Genomic DNA, 25,913 nt, shown 5'->3' on the forward strand with positions numbered 1-25,913 from the left:
GGTCTCTCAGCACAAAGGGCAGGACACCATTTCCCTCAGCTCTCCCTCTGTTGTTTCTTTGCTGTTAGAAGAAAAAAAGCCCATAAGGCTGAATTTTATATTTCCTATCTCCAGTGAGTTGTATAAACCCTGAGTTTTCTAAGTCAGAAGTGTAGTAGTCATCTGTGATTTATTCAGTTACTTTTGAAGTCTTCCTCTTATACATAGTATGGTGCTACACAATGAGAGGTGTTATTTGTTTATTAAAAACAAAAGCAAGACCTCAAGTGATGAAATGTCTTAAAGTCTGTGTTTGTATGAGATTTAAGATAGATTAAGGCATCAATTATTTATCTGATTTTGAGGTATAGAAGACTTCCTTGAGAATGAAAACAGAGGAGGAAACTAACTATAAGGAAGATACTGTTTTTATTCTATTAGAAATATAAAATAAAACTTTCTATATGCCTAAAGTTCTTTAAATTAAAGATAACAGGTGGTAAGAGTACAGTGTAATACATGTTATTTTAAAAAGTACTGGACATTTAAAGTACATTTTACATAGTAGAAGAAGTGACTAGTTCTGCTGTTGAGTATTAGGAAAAGTTTCACAGTGGAGGTAACTGTATTTTGTAGAGAATCCATTTTTGGGGGTACATTTCTCTGGATTAGTTATTACAGGGAACATTTACCAATATTACTGCCTATCATGTCTTTTCAGAATCCTAGAAGAAAATCACGTTAACTCTTTGCTGGACAGTATATATGAAATTCAAGCACTAATTCAGTCCAGATATGTAAAGAGATTAGTTATATCTTATTGCAAGGAATATAAATATTTCTGTACATGTATGTATATATGTGTATGTATATACTTTTTTTGGCAGAACTGTATTATTAAATCTGTGATACTAGCTTCTACATGTACTAAGTAAGGAACCTAAGGATTGTCTCTTTGTCATAATTGAAAATAATGTATCTAGCTCACTTCTCTAAGAAGAGGCATTTCTTTGGCTTAAGAAAGAAAAGAACCTAAATATTGAAGGGGGAGTGCCATGACCGCTTAGGTGCGGGGCCTACACATGCCAGGAGAGGCCTGGAGGGGCTGGGTGGTGGCCAGAGCCAGGAGGCTTCCAGCCTGCTCTGCATGGGCCTGGGGCCTAAGGACCACTGCTGGAAGGCTTCCCAGGCGCCCTTCTCAACCGATCCTCCCCATTCCGCTCTGGGGCTGCCCTGGCTTATGCAGCCGCTGTCAGAGCCGCTAGAGGCCCAGGTGCTAGGCTGCCCCCCCCTGCAGCTCTGAGGTGGGTTCTGGGCGGGGCGACTAGTGGTCTTCTTGGCTGTTTGATGGAAAGAAACCAGGAGACCCAGCTTTGCGCCTGCTTAGACAGCTCTGTCGCCTTCAGAGCAAGGTTTTATTTCTTTGAGAGAGGGAGAGCAAGCAAGAGGGGTGGGGGCAGAGAGAGAAGTGGACTCCCCATTGAGCAAGGAGCGGGTCCCCATCCTCTGGGATTGTGGCCTGAGCCAAAGGCAGACGCTTAACTGACTGAGCCACCAGAGGTTTTATGACATCTGCAGCAAGTATTTTGAAGAATCCCTCAGTGCATTGTCATCAGACAGTGACCCTGATAAATAGGGGATAAGTCCCAATTTCTCTGAGTGACAATATGCTTGCATAGTCTTAGATCTTTTTGGTCCCTGGCAACCACCATTCTACTCATTGCTTCTATGTGTTTGACTATTTTGGGTTCCACATGAAGCTACTGAACTTTTTCCCAGGATGACTGTACCGTTTTGTATTCTCAACAGCAAGTTATGATAGTTCTAGTTGCTGTGCACCCTAACTGGGGGGTAGGGGGGTGGGGAGCAGAGGGAGAGGGACAAGCAGACTCTATGCTGAGCACAGAGTCCCAGGCGGCGCTTGATCCTACAACCCTGAGATCCTGACCTGAGCCAAAACCGAGTCAGAGGCTTAACAGACTGAGCCACCCAGGTGCCCCACTTATGATGCTGCAGTAAACATGGGGGTGCAGGCATCTTTTCAAGTGAGTATCTTTATTTCCTTCAGATGAATACCCATAAGTGGAATTGCTGGGTCGTACAGTAGTTCTCTTTTAAATTTTTTCAGGAAATTCCGTGCTGTTTTCCATAGTGGTTGCACATTCCCACTAACAATGTGTAAGGGTTCCCTTTTCTTTGTATTCTCACCAACACTTATTTCTTTTTGGTAATGTAATAGCCATTCTCACAATGTAATAGCCATATCTCATGTGAGATACTTCATTGTAGGTACCTCATTATAGATATTTCATTGTAGTTTTGATTTGCATTTCCCTGACATTTAAAGATGTTGAGTACCTTTTCATGTAAAAAAAAAAAAAGGTGGGGGGAGGCAAGAAAAGAACATAAATGTTGGAAATTTATGTAATTCACTCTTAATTTGCACAGAATGAGTACAGAAAAGGATTTGTATGGGACTGTTAATTTAAGCATTGTTTATATTAGCAAAACAAAAACAAACTAGGAAATTAGTCTCAGTATTGAGGGTGGGTTAAAAGTTTTTATAGCTTAGGGGCCTTTGGGTGGCTCAGTCCTTAAGCGTCTGCTTTCACCTCAGGTCATGATCCTATGGTCCTGGGATTGAGCCTCGCATTGGGCTCCCTGCTTGGCAGGAAGCCTGCTTTTCCCTCTCTCGCTTGCCCTGCTTGTGTTCCTGCTCTCACTATTTGTCTTCTATCAACTAATTAAAATCTTTTTTTTTTTTAATGATTTTATTTATTTTGACAGAGAGAGACACAGCAAGCGGAAGAGGGAACACAAGCAGGGGGAGTGGGAGAAGCAGGCTTCCCACTGAGCAGGGAGCCTGGTGTGGAGCTCAAACCCAGGACCCCTGGGATCATGACCTGAGGCGAAGGCAGATACTTTACAACTGAGCCACCCAGGCGCCCCAAATAAATAAAATCTTCAAAAAAATTTTTTTATAGCTTATATAGTTGAATTTTACACTCTTAAATGAGATTGAATTATATGCCGATAAAGAATAATTCATACAGTAGAATAAATGAAATCACACTGTAGTAGTGTGACCCTCCTTTTGAAAACTGTGTGTGTGTGTGTACATTTTTAAAAAGTTTCTGGAGGTATGTATATAAGGTTTTTAGCAATGATTCCTAGTTGCATTGTTTCTGTTTTTGTAATAATTACACATTACTCTGTAATTTAGCCAGATTGGTATAGATGTAAAAATAATAAATTCAAGATTAAACAGTTACATATATTCCTGTTTCTTAATTAATGGTATTATTACAAACATAAGAAAGGGTTGGAGTCCTATCTCTCCATGTTTTAGGAGTGGATTAGTTGTGTTTTTGGAAGTATATTCCAGAGAATTCTCCTGGTCTGGGAAGAAGGCAGTTATTTCATTATCTAAGATTATATGGATCTGGAGCAACTACTTAGTAATTCACATCATTAGGGTTAGGTAGACTTAGTTTTTCATAGCGGAGATAATCTGATATTGGATTTGTTATGGTGGGAGTGTTTGCTATTTCAAAAATAAAGGTTGAATTTCCGGTGAACCTATTACTAACTGGGGGGAGTATTGTTGGTAAGTGAATTATTTGGGAGCCTAACTCCTTAGGAAATTTGGAGAATGATCATGCTGTGAAAATAGGTGGAAAAATGTTACTAGTTGTGGAAGTTCAACTGGTCAGGTTTTATATAGTAGGACTAAATTATATATTAGCTTAGGGACAAGATAACACAGCTGATGAGATTATTATTTTCTAAGAGTATTAAATTGATAAAATCATTTGGTAAGTTCATCAGTTCAAGGCTACCCATGATGGCATCCTAACATTTCTGGTGGAATTAGTGAGGAATCAAGGAAATCTTTCTGAACTGTTTCAGATATGTATGGAACTCATTTTTGGCAAGACTGACAATAGGTCTAGATGTAAGGCACATGTAATGATGATGCTTTTGGATCCATTCTTGGTTGACCATTCTTGGTTGACTCTTTTCGTTTGTGTATGTATTGGTCATCTGTCAGCTTTTGGGAGTGCCATTCATATATACATATATATATATATATATATATACATATATATATATTCTGTTTTGCATAATAATTTTTACATCTCCTAGGTGTCATTTTAGTGCCTCCTTGTGGGGAACTATATTAATGACAGTTACACAAATGATATTACACAGAGGAAGGATTATTAAACTAAAAATTATATTTTACAGTGATATTTTTATATTTTAAAGAAACATTGAAGATAATTTTATAGTCAGAATTATTTTTAATTTTATACTAAATCATTTAAGTTTGAGAGTTCATTTATTTATTAAATATTAAGTGCCTGCTCTGTGTCAGGCAATAGGTACTTTTTGGAGCATCAGTTACCAAAGCAGATGAATATTCCTGCTCTCTTGGGTTTTACATTCTAGCAAACAAGGCAGGTATAATAAATGATTAAATCGTATAGCTTATTAGAATATGATAATAACTGTGGAAAAGGAAAACAGCAGGGAGAGATGTATTAGGAGTGCTGCATGTTGGGGACAGAGTTTGCGTACGAAGTAGAATGGTCTGGAGGACTTCATTGAGAAGGTGACAATTGAGCAAAGACTTGAGGAAGAATGTTTTAGGCAGAGGAAACAAGCCTTGGAAAGATCCTAAAGTGAAACTGTGCCTAACTTGTTCAAGGAACAACATGAAGTTTGTGGCTAGAACAGAATAAGGTAAGGAAGTTGTGTGGACAAATCCCATCTTGCAAGCTCTTTTAGGGACTTTAGTTTTTACCTTGAAATTGGAAGCTCTTGGAGGATTCTGAGCAGAAGAGTGAATTGACAGTAAGCTTGTTCTGATAACTGTGTGGAAAATATATTATGGAGGAGCATGGATAGAAGCAGGGAATCCAGTTAGGATTAACTGTATTCAACATGAGATGTGTGATGGTGGTTTGTATCAGCATGGAGGGAGGAGGAGGTGGAAAAAATGGTCAAATTGTAGGTATATTTTAAAGGTAGAGTCTAAAGGATATGCTGAAAATTGAATGTGGGAGGCAGAGGATAAGAATAAGAAACATGTAAGGGATGACTGTGATTTTCAGAGAGCAACTAGAATGATGGAATTGCCATCAACTGAGACTGCCGGGTAAAGGGATTTGGGTAGGGGGTGGTGGTGGAGATGTCAGGGATTCAGTGTTTTAGGGGCGCCTGGGTGGCTCAGTGGGTTGAGCCGCTGCCTTCGGCTCAGGTCATGATCTTGGGGTCCTGGGATCGAGTCCCGCGTCGGGCTCTCTGCTCAGCAGGGAGCCTGCTTCCCTTCCTCTCTCTCTGCCTGCCTCTCTGCCTGCTTGTGATCTCTCTCTGTCAAATAAATAAATAAAAAAAAAAAAAGGGATTCAGTGTTTTAGATTTCAAGTTTGAGATGTCTGATAGACTTCTAAATGGGGATGTGGAGTATAGAGAATAAGCAGTTTTGGCAATAAAGAATGCAAAAGCTGTCACAAAAATATCAGTTCCTAATTGAATTTGAAGTGGCGCTTATATTTCAAAATAATTTTTTCATTTAGTGACTGTTGGTTGAGTACCTCTATTTTTTTTTTTTTTTTAAGATTTTATTTATTTGAGAGAGAGAGAAAGAGATTGAGAACTAGTCAGGGGAGGGGCAGAGGAAGAAGCAGACTCCCTGCTGAGTAGGGAGCCTGATGGGGGGGTTCCATCCCAGGACCCTGGAATCATGACCTGAGCCAAAGGCAGATGGAAGGCAGATGCTTAACAGACCAAAACACCCTGGCACCCCCTTTACACAAACATTTTAAATAACAATTGTGGCAGATGCTATGAAGAAAGGGCACCTAGGACATAGGAGATAATGGTGTCGATGATTCTGGTAGTCCTGGAAGGCTCTCTTGAAGGAGTGTCATTTGAGTTATAATTCACATAAAATAAGATTCACTTATTTTAATTGTATAGACAGATGAATTTTGACAAATTTGTGTAAGCACCACTACAGTCAAGATATAGATCAAAAGATTTCTGGCGCCCTGTTTTTGTCCATTTTTACATTGGGTTTTCTTTTTTATTATTGATTTGTAGGAGTTCTTTATACATTCTACATATAAATCTGTTGTTGCCTATGTAATATTTTCTACCATTTTTAAGCTTTTATTTTAATCCCAGTTAACATCTAGTGTTACATTAGTTTCAGGTGTACAGTGTGATTCCACAATTCCATATAATACCCAGTGCTCATTACAAGTGCACTCCTTAATCCCCATCACCTATTTAACCCATCCCACCACCTACCTGGCCTCTGGTAACCATCAGTGTGTTCTCTGTATTTAAGAGTCTGTTTCTTGGTTTGTCTTTCTCTCTTGCTCTCTTTTTCTCCCTTGCTCATTTGTTTTGTTTCTTAAATTCCACATATGAGGGGCGCCTGGGTGGCTCAGTGGGTTAAAGCCTCTGCCTTCGGCTCAGGTCATGATCCCAGGGTCCTGGGATTGAGCCCCGCATCGGGCTCTCTGCTCAGCGGGGAGCCTGCTTCCTCTTCTCTCTCTCTGCCTACTTGTAATCTCTGCCTGTAAAATAAATAAATAAAATCTTAAAAAAAAATTCCACATATGAGTGAAATCATATGGTATTTTTCTCTCTGACTTATCTTCCTTAGCATTAATACTCTCTAGTATATTCTATTACATCTCTGTAATATTCCATTACTATACATCCATCTCTGTGATATTTCATCTCACACACACACACACACACACACACATCTTTAGCCATTCACCAGTGGACACTTGGGCTGCTTCCAGATCTTGACTGCTGCAAATAGTGCTGCTATAAACATCAGGGTGTATGTGTATAGCAGCATTTGATTTAGTGTTTTTGTATTCTTTGGGTAAATACCCAGTATTGTGATTGCTGGATTGTAGGGTAGTCGTATTTATAACTTTTTGAGCAACTTCCATACTGTTTTCCCCAATGGCTGTATTAGTTTGCATTCCCACCAGTAGTACAAGAGGGTATCTTTTTTCCCACATCCTTTCCAACTCCTGTTGTTTCTTGTGTTGTTGATTTTATCCATTCTGACAGGTGTGAGATTATGGTTTTGATTTGTATTTTCCTGATGATGAGTGATGTTGAACATCTTTTCATGTGTCTGTTTGCCATCTGTATATCTCCTTTGGAGAAATGTCTGTTCATGTCTTCTGCTCATTTTTTAATTAGATTATTTGTTTTGGGGTGTTAAGTTTTGTAAGTTCTTTATGTATTTTGGACACTAATTCTTTACCAGATATGTCATTTGCAAATATCTTCTCCCATTCCATAAGTTGCTTTTTAGTTTTGTTAATTGTTTTCTTCACTGTGCTGTTTCCTCTCATTTTGAAAATTGTTTTTAGGGGCGCCTGGGTGGCTCAGTGGATTAAGCTGCTGCCTTCGGCTCAGGTCATGATCTCAGGGTCCTGGGATCGAGTCCCGCATCGGGCTCTCTGCTCAGCAGGGAGCCTGCTTCCCTCTCTCTCTCTCTCTCTGCCTGCCTCTCTGTCTACTTGTGATCTCTCTCTGTCAAATAAATAAATAAAATCTTAAAAAAAAAAGAAAATTGTTTTTATTCTATTTATATCTTTATCTGAACATCTTTATATGAACAGTTTCTAATTGAAATGAAGTCCAGTTTATTGATCATGCTTTTCTTTCTGTATGTTGTTTGAAAAATAGTTTGTTATATCAAGTTCATGAAAATATGCTTGTATTTTCTTCTAAAAGTTTTTATCCATGATCCATTACAAATTAAATTTGTGAATGATCTCAGTCTAGCAGTCAAGGTTCATTTTTGTTCATGTAATATTCAATTGATACAGTACCATTTGTTGGAAATACTATTTTTTTTTTAAGATTTTATTTATTTATTTGAGAGAGAGACAGTGAGAGAGAGCATGAGCGAGGAGAAGGTCAGAGGGAGAAGCAGACTCCCCATGGAGCTGGGAGCCCAATGTGGGACTCAATCCTGGAACCCCGGGATCATGACCTGAGCCGAAGACAGTCGTCCAACCAACTGAGCCACCCAGGCATCCCGGAAATACTATTTTTACCCATTGAATACAGGTTGTTTTAAGTAAGGTGACTGTATGTGTGGATCTGTTTCTCACTTCTGTTCTGTTGGTCTCTTTATCTTTGTACCAACCACATGACAATTATGGAGCAACGGTTTTTTTTGTTTTGTTTTTTTTTGTTTTTTTTTCTTCAAGAATGTCCTGGCTATTCTAATTCTTCTGCATTTCCGTATGAATTTTAGAATCACCTTGTGAATTTTCTTCAAAAAGCCTGCTGGGATCTTGACTGTGATTTCATGGAATTTCTAGGTCAGCATTAGGGAAACTGATATCTTCAGTATATTGAGTCTTCCAGTCAATAAAAATGGTATATCCCTCCATTTAGTAAATTCTAATTTCTTTCAACAGCATTACAATGTAGAAGTATTGCACATCTTATTAGATTTATTTGTAGTTACTCATTTTTTATGCTATTATATATACTCTTATTTTTAAAAGTTCATTTTTTAGTTTTTTGAAAATATATAGAAATACAGTTGATTTTTATATATTTATCTTCTATCCAGTTACCTTATTCAAATAATTTTTTATAGATTCTCTTGGTTTTCTGTGCATTCAATCATGTCATATGTGAATAATGACAATTATGTGTCTTTTCCAATCTTCATTTTTTTTTTTTACTTTTGTGCTTTATTTCCATTCTTAATACTATTGATTTGTCTATGGGTTTATTTATTATGATGAATAGATATGGTGTTAATGGATATTCTTGTCTTATTCCTGAAATCAAGGAAAGAGTCCAATATTTTATCAGTAAGATGTTATTAGCTGTAAATTTTTTATAAGTTAGATTTATTAGATTAAGGATTTATCTCTAAATTTTTAAACGTTTGTATTATGAGTAGGTGTTAAATTTTGTCAAATACTTTTCCTTTGTATATTGAGATATTATGTGGATTTTATTTTGGTAGTTTGGTGAATTACAGTGATTGCTTTCCAAAAGTCATACCAGTTCTCATCCTTAGAATTAACATCTTTGGTTGTATGGTTATAGAATGCATCATCTTTTTAATATAGTCTGGATTCAGTTTGCTAAAATTTTGTTTAGTGTTTTTGTGTCTATGTTCTTGAGAAAGTTTGGCTTGTAGATTTCTTTCTAATAATGTGCTTGTTAGGTTTTGGTATCAGAATTTGGTGACCTCATAACAGAATTGGGAACTGTTGGGGCACCTGGGTGGCTCAGGTGGTTAAGTATCTGCCTTTTGCTTGGGTCATGATCTCAGGGTCCTGGGATTGAGCCCCATGTTGGGCTCCCTGCTCAGTGGTGAGCCTGCTTCTCCCTCTCCCTCTGCCCCATCCCCCTTGCTTGTGCGTGTTTACTCTCTCTCTCTCACACACAAATAAATAAAATCTTTAAAAAGAAAAGACTAATCTGTGTTGGATTATGTATCAGTATTTCATATCATTTGATGACTGAATAATATTCTGTTGTAGGATATTTTTGTTTATTCATCAGTTGATGGACATTCTGAATTTTTTCTATTTTTTGGCTATGATGGTTAATACTGCTGTGAACATTTGTGTGTAAGTTTTGTGTGAATGCTTGTCTTCAGTTCTCTTGGGTCTATACTAGAAGTGGAATTGTTCTGTCATATGGTAATTCTATGTTTAACTTTTTGAGGAACTGCCAAATTGTTTTCCAAAGTGGCTGCACGCCTTAAAATCCTGCCAGCATGTATAAGAGTTCCATTTTCCCCACATTCTTGCCAGCCCTTGTTACTTTTTTGTAGTTTTTTTTCTTTCTTAAATTATTATAGCCATCCTAATGAGTGTTGGCTGTTCATTCTTATTTTTTAGAATGCTTTGTAACTTTTCATCAAGTGCTGGACTTATGAATGAACAATTGTAGAGGCTCTACTTGGTGTTATTTTCCTCCAAAGAGAGTTAAGTTTTCCTTTGGAAGGTGAAGTACTAGATTACCTTGAGTGTTGAATGTTGACTCTAAGATTTGTTAGGGCTGATATTTCCATTGTGACCTTAATCTAAGGAGGGTCCTTCTGAAGTCTCAACAGAGAGCTAGAGTTATTTTTGAAGGCCTCTCTGGCTTGGTAGAGACTACACTCCAGTCTTTGTTTCTCCAGCTTTGGGCAGAAGCTGAAATACTCCACTCAGCTCTTTAGTCTCTTAACTGCTGTTTTATGCTAGTTTTTTTGAATTTTTGTCTTTTTTGTGGTTCTTCCACTCTGGGACTTTGTTCTTTTGTTTCTACCTTTCTGAGAGCCCAGAACTCTGTCTTCTTCTCAGTCCAGTAGTGCTGCCACTTCTGCTTGGGCTCTCTTTTGCTCTTATGCAGCAAAGTCAAGGACGAAGCAAAGGTGATTGTGGAGCTGATCTTTGGTGCTGCCCTTCTCTTAAGAGTTGTAGCCCCTCCTGCTTCTCTTGCCTATATTGCTCTTTAGTGTCTTCAAATAGTTTTTACATTTGTCCAGATTTTATAACTTTTATCAGGAGGAGGGTTAGTTTGATATAAGCTACTCTATTATGATGGGAGTCGTGAATACTGATGTTTCATTAAGTACATCACAAGAAAATGAAGAAACTGGTATCTTTTGAGTGTGAGAACATAAATTTTCAGCAGAAAATTTGGACAAGAATATAGAAGGATTTTTATTTTCAAACGAGAGGGTCACAGTCAGCTGTGTTTCAAGGATAGTAAAGTATCATTTCATAGTAAGATATGTGACAGGAAGTTCATGTTTGGTAATTTCTTTTCAAAAACTGAGCAGTCATTAACTGTTTAGAGAATCCAAAGTGGATAAAAAATTTAAAATGAGAATTAAAGAGGAAATATTTAATAAAAGAGCAATTATTTTCTGGATTTGTAGTGAGGAAACCAAGACTATGAATTTTATTTATTTATTTATTTTTAAGATTTTATTATTTATGTATTAAAGAGAGTGAACATGAGTAGTGGGGAGAAACAGAGGAAGAGGGAGAAGCAGACTCCCTGCTGAGCAGGGAACCCAGCATGGGGCTCAATCCTCGGACCCTGGGTTCATGACCTGAGCCAAAGGCACACATTTAACCAACTAAGCCACTCAGGTGCTCTAAGACTATGAATTTTAAGTAGTTGCTATTAGAATAGAACTTGGTTATTTGTGTAAATGTTAGTGATTATTAAATGGTTGGGATTTGAGTATTCACATGTGATGGTTAAAAGACAGTGTTTATCTGTTAAGGGTGCCAGAGAGGATTGTGTTCACAAAATCTGGATGGTACAGAAATGCTAGCTAACTAGGCATGTAAAAATGTGGGAGGAAGAAAATGACTAAAGTTATAGGAGTAGATGTTATGTTTTCAGAACATGGAGAAATAGAGAAAGAAGGCAGAAATAGATGTGTAAAGAATATAGCTCCTTCTCTTCTAAGACTTAAAAATGGGGATTTGGAAAGCAACTAACCGTTTGCTTTCTTCACCAAAATACCCCTAAGAAGGGAGCCAGGTGTTGCAGACCACCCTGTATCTGTGTTTTTCCTTACGCCCTTTTGTGAACTCTCAAGGTTAGTCAGTGATTTTCTTCACACTTTCATTAGGAAATTTGCCAAAGGCATCCTTTTGAGGCAGCTGTCTCTGTACCCTTGGAGGCCATCAGTAATGTTTCTGATCTATAGGAGTCGTCGGCACAAAAATGTTGGACTGAACTGAGTCTTCGTGGTTTAAAACATTCCCTTGCCAAAATTAGTTTATTTTCCCCTCGAACAGTATTACAAAGTATATTACATTTTGGGGCTTCTGGTCCTTTTATAGTTTTTTGTTATCGCATCATTCCAGGTAAAATCCAATATTAATAGTAAATATATCTAAATATATTAATAATGAAAGGAGACTTAAGTTTCGAAACATAATTTAACTACAGTGGACACATTAAAAATCCTTATATATAGATAAATATGAATTTTTGTATAGGATGTTAAAGAATTTATTTTTACTATTGAGAATTTTTAAAGTAAAATATAGTTTAATTGGTGGTGGGGGTTTTTGGTTTGAGGCAGTCGGATGATATCTTCATACTAAGAAAAGTTTTGGGGGCATATTAAATTTGACGTAAATAATTAGTCCATGATTAAAATGCGTTAGAATAAGTTGAAATGCATTTGTGTTTTTGTTTCTATTCAGTTTAATAATATATGCAACTGTTATATGCATCTTTAATATGTTAGTCCGCTTCTCTTGTTTTACTAAACTGTCTTCTTTCAGCCGCCCACACAGAATATGCCTATGGGTCCTGGAGGGATGAATCAGAGTGGCCCTCCCCCACCTCCACGCTCTCACAACATGCCTTCAGATGGAATGGTAGGTGGGGGTCCTCCTGCACCACACATGCAGAACCAGATGAACGGCCAGATGCCTGGTAAGTTTTTCTCCTCTAAGACATTAACACCAGAGTTGCTTAGCAACTGAAACGACATGGGGGCTCAAGGGATACTAGATTGTTGATGACAAAACTGCTTTGAATGCCCCGGAGTACAAGCTCTCTTAGAGTTTGTTAGCTACAGAGCTACGTGACCTGTATTCAGTGTTTATCAGGCTGCCCTTGGGCTTTGATGTAGCTGACACACAGCATTCCTCTGATGAACAGAACTGGCTAAATTTAGTCTGTCTGAAACTATGCAATACAGCTGGCTTTAGAAGCTTTTTGGAAAAAAAGGCATTGTGCCATGACTTAAGAATTAAAATTTATAGATTATAAAGGTACTATAACATTTCCTTGGGTTTTGTATTTACTTAAAAATTTACTGGTCCCAGAAACAGTATTGCTGGAAAAAACACATGGGGAAAAGAAAAAAAATCTGTAAAATGCTAATATATTTAGTATTTCCTCATTGATACTATTGAAGCTGAGTATAGATTTTTATGAATATATATGCTTATAGCATAATATATATATGCAAATTGATATTAAAGCAGATTTAAAAGAAGAAAAATAATGTCAGATGTTTTATATAATGAGATATTCTCTTTACTACTTATCCATTTTAAGTTTGGAGTCACTTAGAATCTCTTCTAGGTCATTGGATGCTTAGTTACCTTTTGCTGGTTTGAATTTTTAATCTGAAAAGTATCTTTAAACTATTTTGTTTTTGTAACAATAGCTACAACTCATACCCATAATTTTTGGTGGGTTGTTTTCTGCATTTAATATGAGAATATTTGTACTTTCTAAAAACGAAGGCTATTTTCATTAACTAAAAGGAAGTATTATACAAATAGGAATAATGAAAATAAATTAGAATAACAATGCAGTTCATTTTAAAAAATTAGTAATTAGCATCTGTAGGATAGTGTTGTCTTAGCTAATTGTGTTGGATGGTAACATTGGTGTCCAGAGACAATGGGTATAGGAAATGAGGTAAAGGAGAGCACAGAGCAAAAGAAGCCAGGTAGTTTCGTTCATAGATGATTGATGTGTGATTCATGTAGGAGGTTAGCGCTGTTTTGGTGGCTATCTTGTTTCATTCTGAGGCTTGCCATAATCCGTGGCCACCCTCCCACCAACCCACACCCTGTGTGGGGCTGGGAATAAAGATGTAACTACTTGTTAGGTTGTAGTCAGGAGGATGCTTCTTACTGAATTCACATTTAACTCATCAGGAGCTGTTGTTTTTTGAACCAGAAGGGTAGTGCTAGTACATGTTAGCAAGTTAAGAGTTTTGTGACTTTTTATGGTGGTACTGTTAATTAGAATTTTGACTTAACTTCTCTGTGTAACATTAAAGCTTAAGGCCAAAGAAGCACTTGAATGACAATGTAATTATTGTTAACATGACATTTGGGTTTTTGTATATGACCATCTGGAGTAGTTATATTCTTTATAAACTAGAGATTTTCAACTAGTGATCACCTGCGTTGTCTAGAACACTGTAGAGCTTCCAAAACAATTCTCTAATAAAGAGTTCTGGTTAGGTGTAGGAGAAATTGAAGTCCAGTTACTTTGTTTCCTTTATTTAATACATTCCTTCATAGAGCTTTGCCAACTTTTGTATGCACATGAATTTGTATCTAGGCTTTTAATAACCTATTTAAATTTTGTTTTAATATTTTCTAATCTAAGTTATAGAGGTACTTATGTGCTCCTTGATCTTGGTCAAATAACCACAATTTCATGTTCCTTTTTAAAAACATTTAACAGATTAAAAAAAAATTAGACAATAATAAACCTGTGGTACCAAAGTACCAAAAGGTACCAAAGGGTATATAGCCCCTGCCTCCAGATACTTCGTTCCAGAGAGTCATCGGTTCTAGTTATCCTTCAAGAGATATTCTCTATCCAAAACATATGCATAACACTCTTTTTCCTTTTGTCTAATTCTTTAAAAAAAAAAACAAAAAAACAAGTGGTAGCATACATCATGTAGTATTATATATGATACTTTTTCCTTCTTAAAGATAGATCTTAGAGACTATTTTGGAGAGACCACTCAATACATGAAGAGCTGCCTCATGCTTTTGGTGGCTGTATTTCATTCTTTCTCATGGATGCCCCTAATTTATTTGAACAGTTCCTTCTGATGGAAATACAGGTTATTTCTAGTCTTCTGATATTAAAAATTATGCTTTGTGAATATGCTTGTAAAATGAAAGTAAATTAGTAAATAAATAAACACACATACACAGTTTTGCATTCATGCATGTGTAACACATAAAGGCCTTATGTTTATAGAACTGCAGTTGTTGGGTTAAAGGTATATGCATTTTAAAATGTGGTAGTTATTGCCAAATTGCTCTACATAAAAATAGTACTTATTTGTATACTTATATACCTCAACAGTGTCTGAAATTACTTTTCTTCATAGATCAAAACTTTGGGTTTTTGGAAACTGAAAGATGAAAAAAGGGTCTCCTGGTTTTAATTGGCCTTTTTATTATAAGTGAAGCAAGCAGTCCTCTCATGTTTATCTCCCTTTGGTAGTTTTGTATGAACTGATTATTCATGTCCCTTGCCATTTCTTTTATCGCTGGTGGTCTTTTCCTTATTTTATGTTAAATAATTAGTTCAGTTTGTGATAGGTCTTGTTAATTTTTTCCCACTTTTTATTATTACTGTATTGTTTTCATTTGGTCTGGTTTGGTCATGTTTAATTTTTTATTTTTATGTAGTCTAGGTTAGCAGTCTTTTAGGGCTCTGGGTTTTCTGGCATGTAAGAAGACCCTCCTGCTTCAAGATCATTTTAAAAAGTTCTCCTTTTTGAAATTCCCCGTTTTTTAAGATTTTTTTTCCTTTTTCTTTTTTCTTTTGTAGTGTTTAATTTTTTTATTCATCTGGAACTATTTTAGGTAGAAGGAATGTGGTAGACCGTTTTCCAGATGGCTACTCAGTGGTCACACTACATATTGAATTGTCTTTCTTTTGCCTGATACTTAATTTCACCACTCTTACAAAATTAGAAATTTGGGTGTGTTTTTAGACTCTACTCTGGGCCCATTAATCTGTTAATTCATTTATGTGCTAATACTGTATACTTTTTTTTCTTTTTAATATGGAACGCTTCACGAATTTGCGTGTCATCCTTGCGCAGGGGCCATGCTAATCATCTCTGTATCGTTCCAATTTTAGTATATGTGCTGCCAAAGCGAGCACAATACTGTATACTTTTAATTACTTCTCCTTTATACATTTTGCTCTCTTATAAAGCTATTCCTTTATCATTGCTTTTTTTTTTTTTTCCAGAATGTTGCTGGCTTCTAAAAGCATCAGTTCCTTCAATCTATAAAATGGGAATAGCATCTACTTCACAATATTTGCTATCATTCATATAAAGCATTTACTTTGTTTGCTATTGATTAAATACTCAAGTTGTTGTTCAGTATTATTATTATGGTATGCAAAAAGGTTAAAAGCTTTTAAAGTACTTTTTTAATAGACCAAAGTTTAATAGACCATTAACTTTCGTATTTGATTCTGACCACTTTTCTTCAAAGGGCCTAACCATATGCCTATTCAGGGACCTGGACCCAATCAACTCAATATGACAAACAGTTCCATGAACATGCCTTCCAGTAGCCATGGATCCATGGGAGGTTACAACCATTCTGTGCCATCATCACAGAGCATGCCAGTACAGAATCAGATGACGATGAGTCAAGGGCAACCAATAGGAAGCTATGGCCCCAGACCAAATATGAATATGCAGCCAAACCAAGGTAAATAAGCTTGATGTCATTCTTTTTTTTAAAGGTTTTTTTTTTTCTTTTTTTCATTAAAGATTTTATTTATTTGAGAGATTGAGAGTGAGCATGAGCAGAGGGAGGGGCAGAGGGACAAGCAGACTCCCCATTGGGCAGAGAGCCCCACACACGTGGTTCCAAGTGGGGCTTCAGGCAGGGCTTGATCCCAGGACCCTGAGATCATGACCGCAGCTGAAGTTAGACACTTAAATGACTGAACCACTCAGGTGCCCCTGATGTCATTCATTTTTTTAAAGAATATTTTATTTATTTGGGAGAGCATGATAAGGGGGAGGAGGAGCAGTCAGACTTCCAGCTCAGCAGGAGCCGGACTCTGCCTGATCTCAGGACCCTGAGATCCTGACCTGAGCCAAAGGCAGACATTTAATCAACTGAGCCACCCAGGTGCTCCAGCCCCTGATGTCATTTTTGACTGGAATGCTGTGTTAGCCTTTGAAAAGAAAATCTTTTTTTTCAAGTTGGTAGCTGATTCATGAAAATAGAAGTTTGAAGTGAGTCATAATCATATCCATAAAAAAGGAACATTGAGTTTGAAACCAGCTTAAAATAATTTTTTTTATTTTTACATTTAGAAGTTTGCTTAATTAAGCTCTTAAAGCTTATTTATCTTTATGTCTGGACAGTTTAAGATTCTTGGGTGTTTATTTAAGAAAAATTGTTTTTCAGCTAATAAATGAATAACCAAACATTTGGTTTAGAGCAAGGAAGTTGAGAAAATAATAATTTCATCTTTGCAAGTTCAACCCCTTAAAAAACCTTTACTCTATGGTTTATTTTACTTATAAAGGATATATTAATTTTTATGAATTTCCCTTGATTTTTATGAATTTTCTGATGTTGTATTTCAGCATTAAGAGGTAATTTTAACATAATTGGTTTTTTAGAATGTTCAGTGGAGATGCTGCTGTATTCTTCTATTCTTAGAATGGGGTGAAGTCTATTAAAGTTTATTACCAATCTCAGAAAATGAAATTATTGTCATGTTTCTTCTTTAAGTATTCTTGTGAATAATAACTAAAAACCAGTAAGTGGCGCTCTGTTCTGCTAACTGTCCTTTAAAACAGTTGGCATATTGCCAGCCTAAAGCTATTTCAATTACAAAATGTGAGGTTAATGCAACAAAATTTTCTAGATTTCGATTTTGAAAAACAACTAAAGTGCACCCTGATAAAGGTAGTTAAGGTTAATCTGTTGATAATTATTTATGATAAAATTATATTGTCTAATGCTTAAAGAGTAATACAGAATTTTTTGTAATTTTGATGAAATGCAGTGAAAACAAAGAGACAGTAGAAAATTGTCAATGTAGATTCACAAAACTGGTGCTTGCTCCATTTTTTTTCCTCAAAGTTGTTTAGTGCCCATGACAGATTTTTTTTTTTTAATTAGGGCAATTAAAGTTTCAAAATAACAGCAAGATCCAGTCAGTGCCAGGTCAGAAGGGAGTCCAGATATTTCTCTATAGAGTTTGGTTAAAAGGAGAGATAGCAAGAAAATTGGTAATAATTCTCACAGCAACTACAGTAATGAGGGCACACTACTTAGAAACTATCATGGACAGTAGGATGTGCACAGGAATGCATGTTGCTGTAGAATGGGTCCATATGACATCCTAAGATTTGAAGAACCAAAAATAATGCATGTGGCAGTGTGTATGTAGAAAATAGTAATTTTTTGGAGAAAGGAACTGAGGTTGTTTATAGGAATATTTTGTTCTAAACTTACTGTTTTTAAAAAATCACATTTTTTTGTATTACTAATGTACAATTTTTCCTTTTACTATAATATAGCACTTTCCTCTTTGTTTACATAACCTGAATTTCTTAATAGTCATTTTCTATATAAACTATTTTCTGTGTAGGAATCTGATTTAAAGAAATAAAACTTGGGACGCCTGGGTGGCTCAGTTGGTTGAGCAGCTGCCTTCGGCTCAGGTCATGATCCCGGCGTCCTGGGATCGAGTCCCACATCGGGCTCCTTGCTCGGCAGGGAGCCTGCTTCTCCCTCTGCCTCTGCCTGCCATTCTGTCTGCCTGTGCTTGCTCTCTCTCCCTCTCTCTGACAAATAAATAAAATCTTTAAAAAAAAAAAAAAAAAAAAAAAAAAAAGAAATAAAACTTACTTTTCAAGAAAGAATATGATGGAAATCAGTGGGGAACTTTTCAGTATGTAAAAAAATCTCTTCAGGACAAATAACCTTTGCAGTTAAGTTTTGGTATTTCATATATAAAGAACACCAAAGAAAATTAGTTGCCAAAAAAAGAAAGTTTTATGAGGTTGTAGCAGTACTTACTGTTTTAATCCTATGAGTTCCTTGTAAAGATATGTTAATTATATGATATCTATTGGATGAAAAAAAAATTCTTTTAATACGAGTTTTATTTAAAGTTTTAAAAGTCACTTCATGTAAAACATTCTCTTGGGGGCACCTGAATAGCCCAGTTTGTTGAGCTTTTTAAAAAGCCTCTGACTCTTGGTTTCAGCTCAGGTCTGATATCAAGGTTGTAAGATCGAGGCATTCCCCCTTCTTCCCCTCCCGGACTCTGCCCTCAGCACAGAGTCTGCTCGCATTTCTCTCTGCTTCAAACCTTTATGCGTGCTTCTCGCTCTCAAATAAATAAAATAAATCTTAGAAAAATATTTTCTTGGATAGCTTTAAAAATAAGCTCATGTTTTACATTAAAAGTTTTCTGTTCTTAGGCTCTGTGCTGAGCAGGGAGTCTCCTTATTAAGATTCTCTCTCTCTCTCTCTCTGCCCCTCTCTCCCAAAATAAAATAAATAAACAGAATCTTCTGTTTTGATAGATAGGTGGAAGTAAACCAGAGGAGACCACGCTTTAAATAGTCCTCCTTGAGAAATGCTTAGGAAACACTCAAATTCTATGAACAGAAACATTTTGACTTTCGAAAGTTTTTCTTAATGTTTGTTGAGCTGTTCTTTGAGTTAAAATCAAAGTATTGAAATATTTGGCTATTGAAATATTTTGGCTATATTTCTAAGTACCTATCTCTATATCAAGAGATACTAGAAAATTTGTTAAAGCTACTTACGATTTTTTAATAAAGGGGTGAATTAGTCAAGGAAAAGAAACATTTGTGGGATTTCTTACACTAAACTTCTGTCAAGTGACAGGAAAAATAGAAAAAGAGTAATCCGGAGAATTTTAATTTTGTTTTAAAAAGGAATGATTAAAAGGCAATTATTTAATTATTATATTAATAGTTACTAACTATTTAAGTAACATATTTGGGAGCTTTAACTGATGATGTGGTAGTAGTTTTTTAAACAAAACACTGCGTTTAGTCTACAATATGAAAGAAAGTTTTTTTTTTTTAAGATTTTATTTATTTATTTGTCAAAGATCGAGAGAGAGAGAGAGAGAGCGCGCGAGCGCACACAGGCAGACAGAGTGGCAGGCAGAGGCAGAGGGAGAAGCAGGCTCCCTGCCGAGCAAGGAGCCTGATGTGGGGCTCCATCCCAGGACGCTGGGATCATGACCTGAGCCGAAGGCAGCCGCTTAACCAACTGAGCCACCCAGGTGTCCCTGAAAGAAAGTTTTAAAGTGGCTTTCTTTTTACCCTCTCCCTGTTCCTTTTTTCTCTCTCAGCTTTGCAAATGAAATTAAGGGGGAAAAAGTAATTTGTCATTGTAATTTGAAATGGAAAATTGTAATTTTGTAAATTTAATTTTATAAAATTGATTGAAAAATCTTATTGTAATTTAGGAGTCTGATTGAAATTAATCCAAAGGATAGATATACATTTATAATTTATCATTTTGATTGTTTCAGAGAGCAAAAAGAAATAGTCTGTTAATTTATACTGTTAGCTCTAATATAATAAGGCACATTGTATACTAGTATTAAAATACAAGTATGGGGGTGCCTGGGTGGCTCAGTGGGTTAAAGCCTCTGCCTTTGGCTGGGTGATGATCCCAGGGTCCTGGGACTGAGCCCCGCATCAGGTTCTCTGCTCAGCAGGGAGCCTACTTCCCTTCCTCTCTCTCTGTCTGCCTCTCTGCCTCCTGTGATCTCTGTCTGTCAAATAAATAAATAAATAAATAAAAATATTTAAAAAAAATACAAGTTTCATTTCTAGGAATGAAATTGTGGACTCTCTTGAGCTTTATTAGCTCTTTAAAAGTTGTTTTTAGCTTTTGAGTTTTACTGAAAAACCAAATCGGTGCAAAGACTATTATAACAAAAACTTACAGACCTACCACACAAAATATATCTTTTCAAAAAGCTGCACAAAAAGTTGACCCCCTTAAATTTGTTAATTATATATTACTGTGTTCATGATCATTTAAAAAAAATTTCAACAGTTACTTTTTTTGAGCTTAAAAAATGTATATATGAGAATGGTATTGTAATTGGTGCCCACTTCTAGTTGATTTGTTGGTGTATATGTATCTATGACTTGAGAAGATAGAAATATTTTTTAATTTAGCAACTAGATTTATTATTGTAGAATAGTATTTTTCTCTGTGTTCTTTTCGAGGGTGCACTGCTTCCAGATAAAATGAAAGGTTTAGGAAGTTTTTTTGTTTTGTTTTGTTTTGTTTTTAAAGATTTTATTTATTTATTTGACAGAGATCACAAGTAGGCAGAGAGGGAGGCGTGGGGTAGGGGGAGCAGGCTCCCCATTGAGCAGAGAGCCCGACATGGGGCTTGATCCCAGGACTCTGGGATCATGACCTGAGCCGAAGGCAGAGACTTGAACCCACTGAGCCACCCAGGCACCCCAGTTTAGGAAGTTTTTAATTTATTTCTTATACTGCTGGCAAAATCTTGTATATGGTCAATCCAACATATGCTTTCCTGTTAAATTATTTAGGTAAAAGTTCAGGGCTATTGAAAATGAATCACCATTGTCTTATATAATTGGATCTGCTTACTCCTATGTACAGCATAAACTTCACTAGAATTCAAATACTTGAATTCATTAGAATTACCCCCCCCCCCCAAAAAGGAGGAAGTTTATCCCTACTGTTCACACTTTTGTTCTAGTGCCTAAAACAATGTCTGATGGTAAGCATACAAAAATCTGTTTCTTCAGTGAATAGGAATTAAACTCAAATATCATGTAGTAATCTGGAAAGACAGAGTTAGTAACTTAAATATATTTCTTTAATAAGCAACAGTATATTCATTAGAGTATTAAAAGTCAAATTAAAATAGCAAGGCTTTCTGAAAATGACCAATAGTCACATTTGATAGAATCGGCATATTTTTTATTCCTAGGCATTAAAGATTATAGCTTTTCTCATTTAACATCATTTTACTAATTACATATTCAAACATAAGGAGTTTTCACAAATTACTGTATTTGTGTTAAAACATGTATTTCATAAGTTCAGTGTGTATAATTCTTCAGACTTGGTTCCAGATCTTGGCCCTGTAGATTATCGTATGTGAGACCTTTGAGTAAATTACTTAATAATAAGTAAGGTTAAGTGAAACGATGCAGCTTAAAACCCTAATTCAGTAATTGTTTGCATAATTTGTATGAAATTATTTGGTCAGAATAAAAAATGCTTTTTTAAATTACAAAAAAGTTTGAGATAGTTTGTCATTTGTTGTCTCTTTTAAGCACATCAACTTTGTTTCTGGTTTTAGTTTTGTTTGAATAGTATTAAGAAAGTCCTGATTCATTTAGGTAATAAGTTGAAAACGATAATGGTCTGATCTGGAGGCTTGATATTAGAATAATGGGAACTTTTTCTTTCAGTACATTTATTATGTAAATATGGAGAGCAAAAAAATATGAAGGGAAAAAAGTATATATCATCATAGCCAGGAGTGTTATATTTATCATCTTATTATATAGTGAAATTTTTTTTAAGATTTCATTTATTTATTTGACAGAGAGAGTGAGAGAGATCACAAGTAGGCAGAGAGGCAGGCGGGCGGTGGCGGGGGAAGCAGGCTCCCTGCCGAGCAGAGAGCCCAATGTGGGGCTCGATTCCAGGACCCTGAGATCATGACCTGAGCCAAAGGCAGAGTGGATTATTGTCTGGTAATAGCTGTACCAAGTAGATGTGCTTGAGAAAAGCCTACCACTTACTTGCGTATGTATATTGTAGTAGTGTATTTCCTTGTGCCTCTTTGTTTTCAATATTTATGGATCTACCTCATTTTAAAAATAGCCTTCATTATATGGATCTAGCATAATTTATTTAACAAAACTATATCCACTTTTGATAATGCTTCTAGTCTTTTATTAATACAACTACTTCTGGGACAAACTTTTTTTTTTTTTTTAAGATTTTATTTATTTATTTGACAAATAGAGATCACAGGTAGGCAGAGAGGCAGGCAGAGAGAGAGAGGAGGAAGCAGGTTCCCCGCTGAGCAGAGAGCCCGATGCGGGGCTCGATCCCAGGACCCCGGGACCATGACCCGAGCCGAAGGCAGAGGCTTTAACCCACTGAGCCACCCAGGCGCCCCCAAACTTTTTTTTTATGTTGTGTTTTTCACCATACAGTGATCTTTAGTTCTTGATGTAGTGCTCCATGATTCATTGTTTGTGTATAACACCCAGTGTTCCATAACCCCCCCCTTCATTTTTCCCTTCCTTCTCCTAATGTCTTTGAAACTATTCCTTATGTTCCACAAATAAGTGAACCCATATGATAATTGACTTTTTCTGCTTGACTTATTTCACTCAGCATAATCTCCTCCAGTCCTATCCATGTTGATGGAAAAATTGGGTATTCATCCTTTCAGATGGCTGACTAGTATTCCATTGTGTATATGGACTACATCTTCCTTATTCGTTCGTTTGTTGAGGGGCATCTTGGCTTTTTGTATAGTGTGGCTATTGTGGACATTGCTGCTATAAACATTGGAGTGCATGTGGCCCTTCTTTTCACTACATCTGTATCTTTGTGGAAAATACCCAGTAGGAGCAATTGCTGGGTCATACGGTAGCTCTATTTTTAAATTTTTGGAGGAACCTCCACACTGTTTTCCAAAGTGGCTGCACCAACTTCCATTCCCAAAGGTGTAGGAGGGTTCCCCTTTCTCCACAACCTCTTCAACCCTTGTTGTTTCTTGCCTTGTCAGTTTTTGACATTCTAACTGATATAAGGTGGTATCTCAGTGTGGTTTTGATTTGCATTTCCCTGATGGCTAATGATAATGAACATTTTCTATGTGTCTATTAGCCATTTGTATGTCTTCTTTTGAAAAATGTTCACAAGTTCTGCCCATTGTTTGACTTGATTATTTGTTTTTGGGGTGTTCAGTTTGAGAAGTTCTTTTTCGATCTTGGATACCAGCCCTTTATCTGTGGTGTCATTTGCAAATATCTTCTCCCATTCTGAGGGTTGCCTCTTGGTTTTGTTGACTGTTTCCTTTGCTGTGCAGAAGCTTTTTATCTTTGTGAAGTCCCAAAAGTTCGTTTTTGCTTTTGTTTCCCTTACCTTGGAGACATGTCTTGAAAGAAGTTGCTATGGCTGATGTCGAAGAGGTTATTGCCTGTGTTCTCCTCTAGGATTCTGATGGATTCCTGTCTCACATTGAGGTCTTTGATCCACTTTGAGTTTGTCTTTGTGTGTGTTATAAGAGAGTGGTCAAGTTTAATTCTTTTGTATATAGCTGTGGGACAAACATTTTTGTATATATATTGGAGTACTTACACAAGAATCTTGTAGAATAAATTTTGGAAATGAAATTGCTAGGTAAAATATATAAATACTTAAAATGTCTGAGAGACACAGATATTCAGACCATAGCATTAGTCATTTGCATTTTTTCTGTGAATTGCCTGTTTGTGTTGTTTTCTGTGGTTTGTTTATTATAAATTTGAAGGAGTTCTTTTTGGATTAAGGCTGTCCTTTATTTCGTATATGTGAAAACATTTTTAAGTTTTAGGAGAATAGGAATTTAACTTTTTAGAATAGCTCATTCTACTAGTAGGATTCTGAAATGGTAACATTACTTCCGTGGAAAAGTATAGTTAGTTATTAATTATGTCAGGCCTTTCATTCAGCATTTGTTAAATTATGGTCCAGATAGACTTAACGTAATAATTATTGATAAAATACTTCGGAGGACTCAGCATGCTTACTGGTGTATTAAAACATCTGAAAAGTCTTACAGTAAAGGAACTGATTTGATTTTGGTCAACACAAGCGTATTACAAGTATAACACAAGTAGCAGTACTTGTTGTTGTTGAGGGTGCATATCAGAAATATGAACTAATATTTAGTGAGTGCCAGGTACTGTGATAAAGTATGTGTCTTCTTTAGTTTAAGCCTCACAACATCTTTGAGTAGGAGTACTCTTATTATCTTCATCCCATGGGTGAGAAGACACATCCCATGGAAATATAGGCAGGCCTCATTTGTACAGTCTTGGTATGCATGAATTTCAGTTACCACAGTTTATCTAAATGACACCTTTTCCCTAAGGACATGGTACAAATTTTAGTTATGGTATATGAACTGTGAATCCTTATGTGAAGTACAAACTTAGCTTCTCTCTCTTCAGTTTACGAGTCACTGCATGAATAACAGATGACTGTCGTCATCAGTGACTATTCATGTCACTTTTAGATATTGTCAGTGATTGGCCACTGTGTATCTATCATTTATGCACACAGGGCAGAGTACGTAATTGTGTTGCTTCCTTGGCTCCCAGTTACAAACCTATGTGATACTTTACAAAAGATAAAAGTATAGCAGGGAAATGAGAAGTAATACTGCTGGAAATGAAATCCAAATCCTTTGTAAATAGAGTTAGAGAAGAAATTGCTGACTGGGGAATGTTGACACTGCTGCTGTTTGAGAGACCCTAGATGTGCTCTGCAGGTGCTTAGTGAAGGTGAACTCACTGACATGACATGAGAAAACTGGTTGTGATGAAAAGAATGAAGATGTCCCAGAGAAAGACCAGCAAAATACTTCATATGGAAATTCTTGGAGACGTTTCATAACATTGAAAGTACAAAGGATAAAATGCTGGAATCTGATCCATATTTAGAAAGGAAAATGACAGTTGGCCAAGCTGTAGAAAAAAATGCTAGCTCCGAGAATTCAGTCAACTGCAAAGTTACAGGGAATGGTTCCTAAGATTGGCCTCACTTCTGACACCCATTGCAAGTTCTAAGGTTCCCAAAAGCGCCCTCAGGGTCAGTAATTTATTGGAAAGGCTCGCAGAAGTCACGGAAAACTGTTATATTCACAGTTATGATTTATTACAGTGAAAGGATACATCAGCTAAGGGAAGAAGTGCACAGAGAAAAGTCCAGAAGAGGTACCAGAAGTGGTTTGTCTCTTCATGGGAGTCAGGATGCTCTCCTGGTCCCAGCGTGTGATGATCAGCCAGGGAAGTTCACTTGAGCCTCAGTGTTTAGCGTTTACATTGGCACTCCATTATGGAGATCTGATTGATTGTTCAAGTTATTAATCTTAGTCTCTAAAGTGTAGTCCTTCTGGGCATGATCCAGAGCCCCCACTCAGGTTCAGGAGTTCTAATTTGATCAATACAGTAAAACTTCAATATGAATAAAACACTACAGTACTATTTTTCGCCTTTCAGATACAACCTAGAAAATGTACAAATGAAGAAATTATTTCAAATATTATATTCCATGAAAATATCATGCTTGGTTTCT

At 36.3% G+C, this 25,913-nt stretch overlaps 1 protein-coding gene and 1 non-coding gene across 7 annotated transcripts in view; one reads left to right on the top strand and one right to left on the bottom strand.

The window, feature by feature from the left end:
* Window positions 1-25,913, top strand: part of SS18 (SS18 subunit of BAF chromatin remodeling complex) — a 92,537-nt gene that overhangs the window by 32,738 nt on the left and 33,886 nt on the right. For all 6 annotated transcript variants that reach the window (XR_007121881.1, XM_047697216.1, XM_047697215.1 and 3 more), the window contains exons 4-5: window positions 12,303-12,456; window positions 16,026-16,247. Coding sequence is in view for 5 of the 6 variants with exons in the window: in XM_047697216.1 (XP_047553172.1) it covers window positions 12,303-12,456; window positions 16,026-16,247 (376 nt within the window). In the remaining variant the exon portion in view is untranslated. The remainder of the gene's footprint in view (window positions 1-12,302; window positions 12,457-16,025; window positions 16,248-25,913) is intronic.
* LOC125082732 (U6 spliceosomal RNA) lies at window positions 15,578-15,684 on the bottom strand. Its single transcript, XR_007122059.1, has one exon. It is a non-coding gene; the product is annotated as a U6 spliceosomal RNA (small nuclear RNA).

The sequence above is a fragment of the Lutra lutra genome, chromosome 12 (genome assembly GCF_902655055.1).
Source record: "Lutra lutra chromosome 12, mLutLut1.2, whole genome shotgun sequence".
Taxonomy (NCBI): domain Eukaryota; kingdom Metazoa; phylum Chordata; class Mammalia; order Carnivora; family Mustelidae; genus Lutra; species Lutra lutra.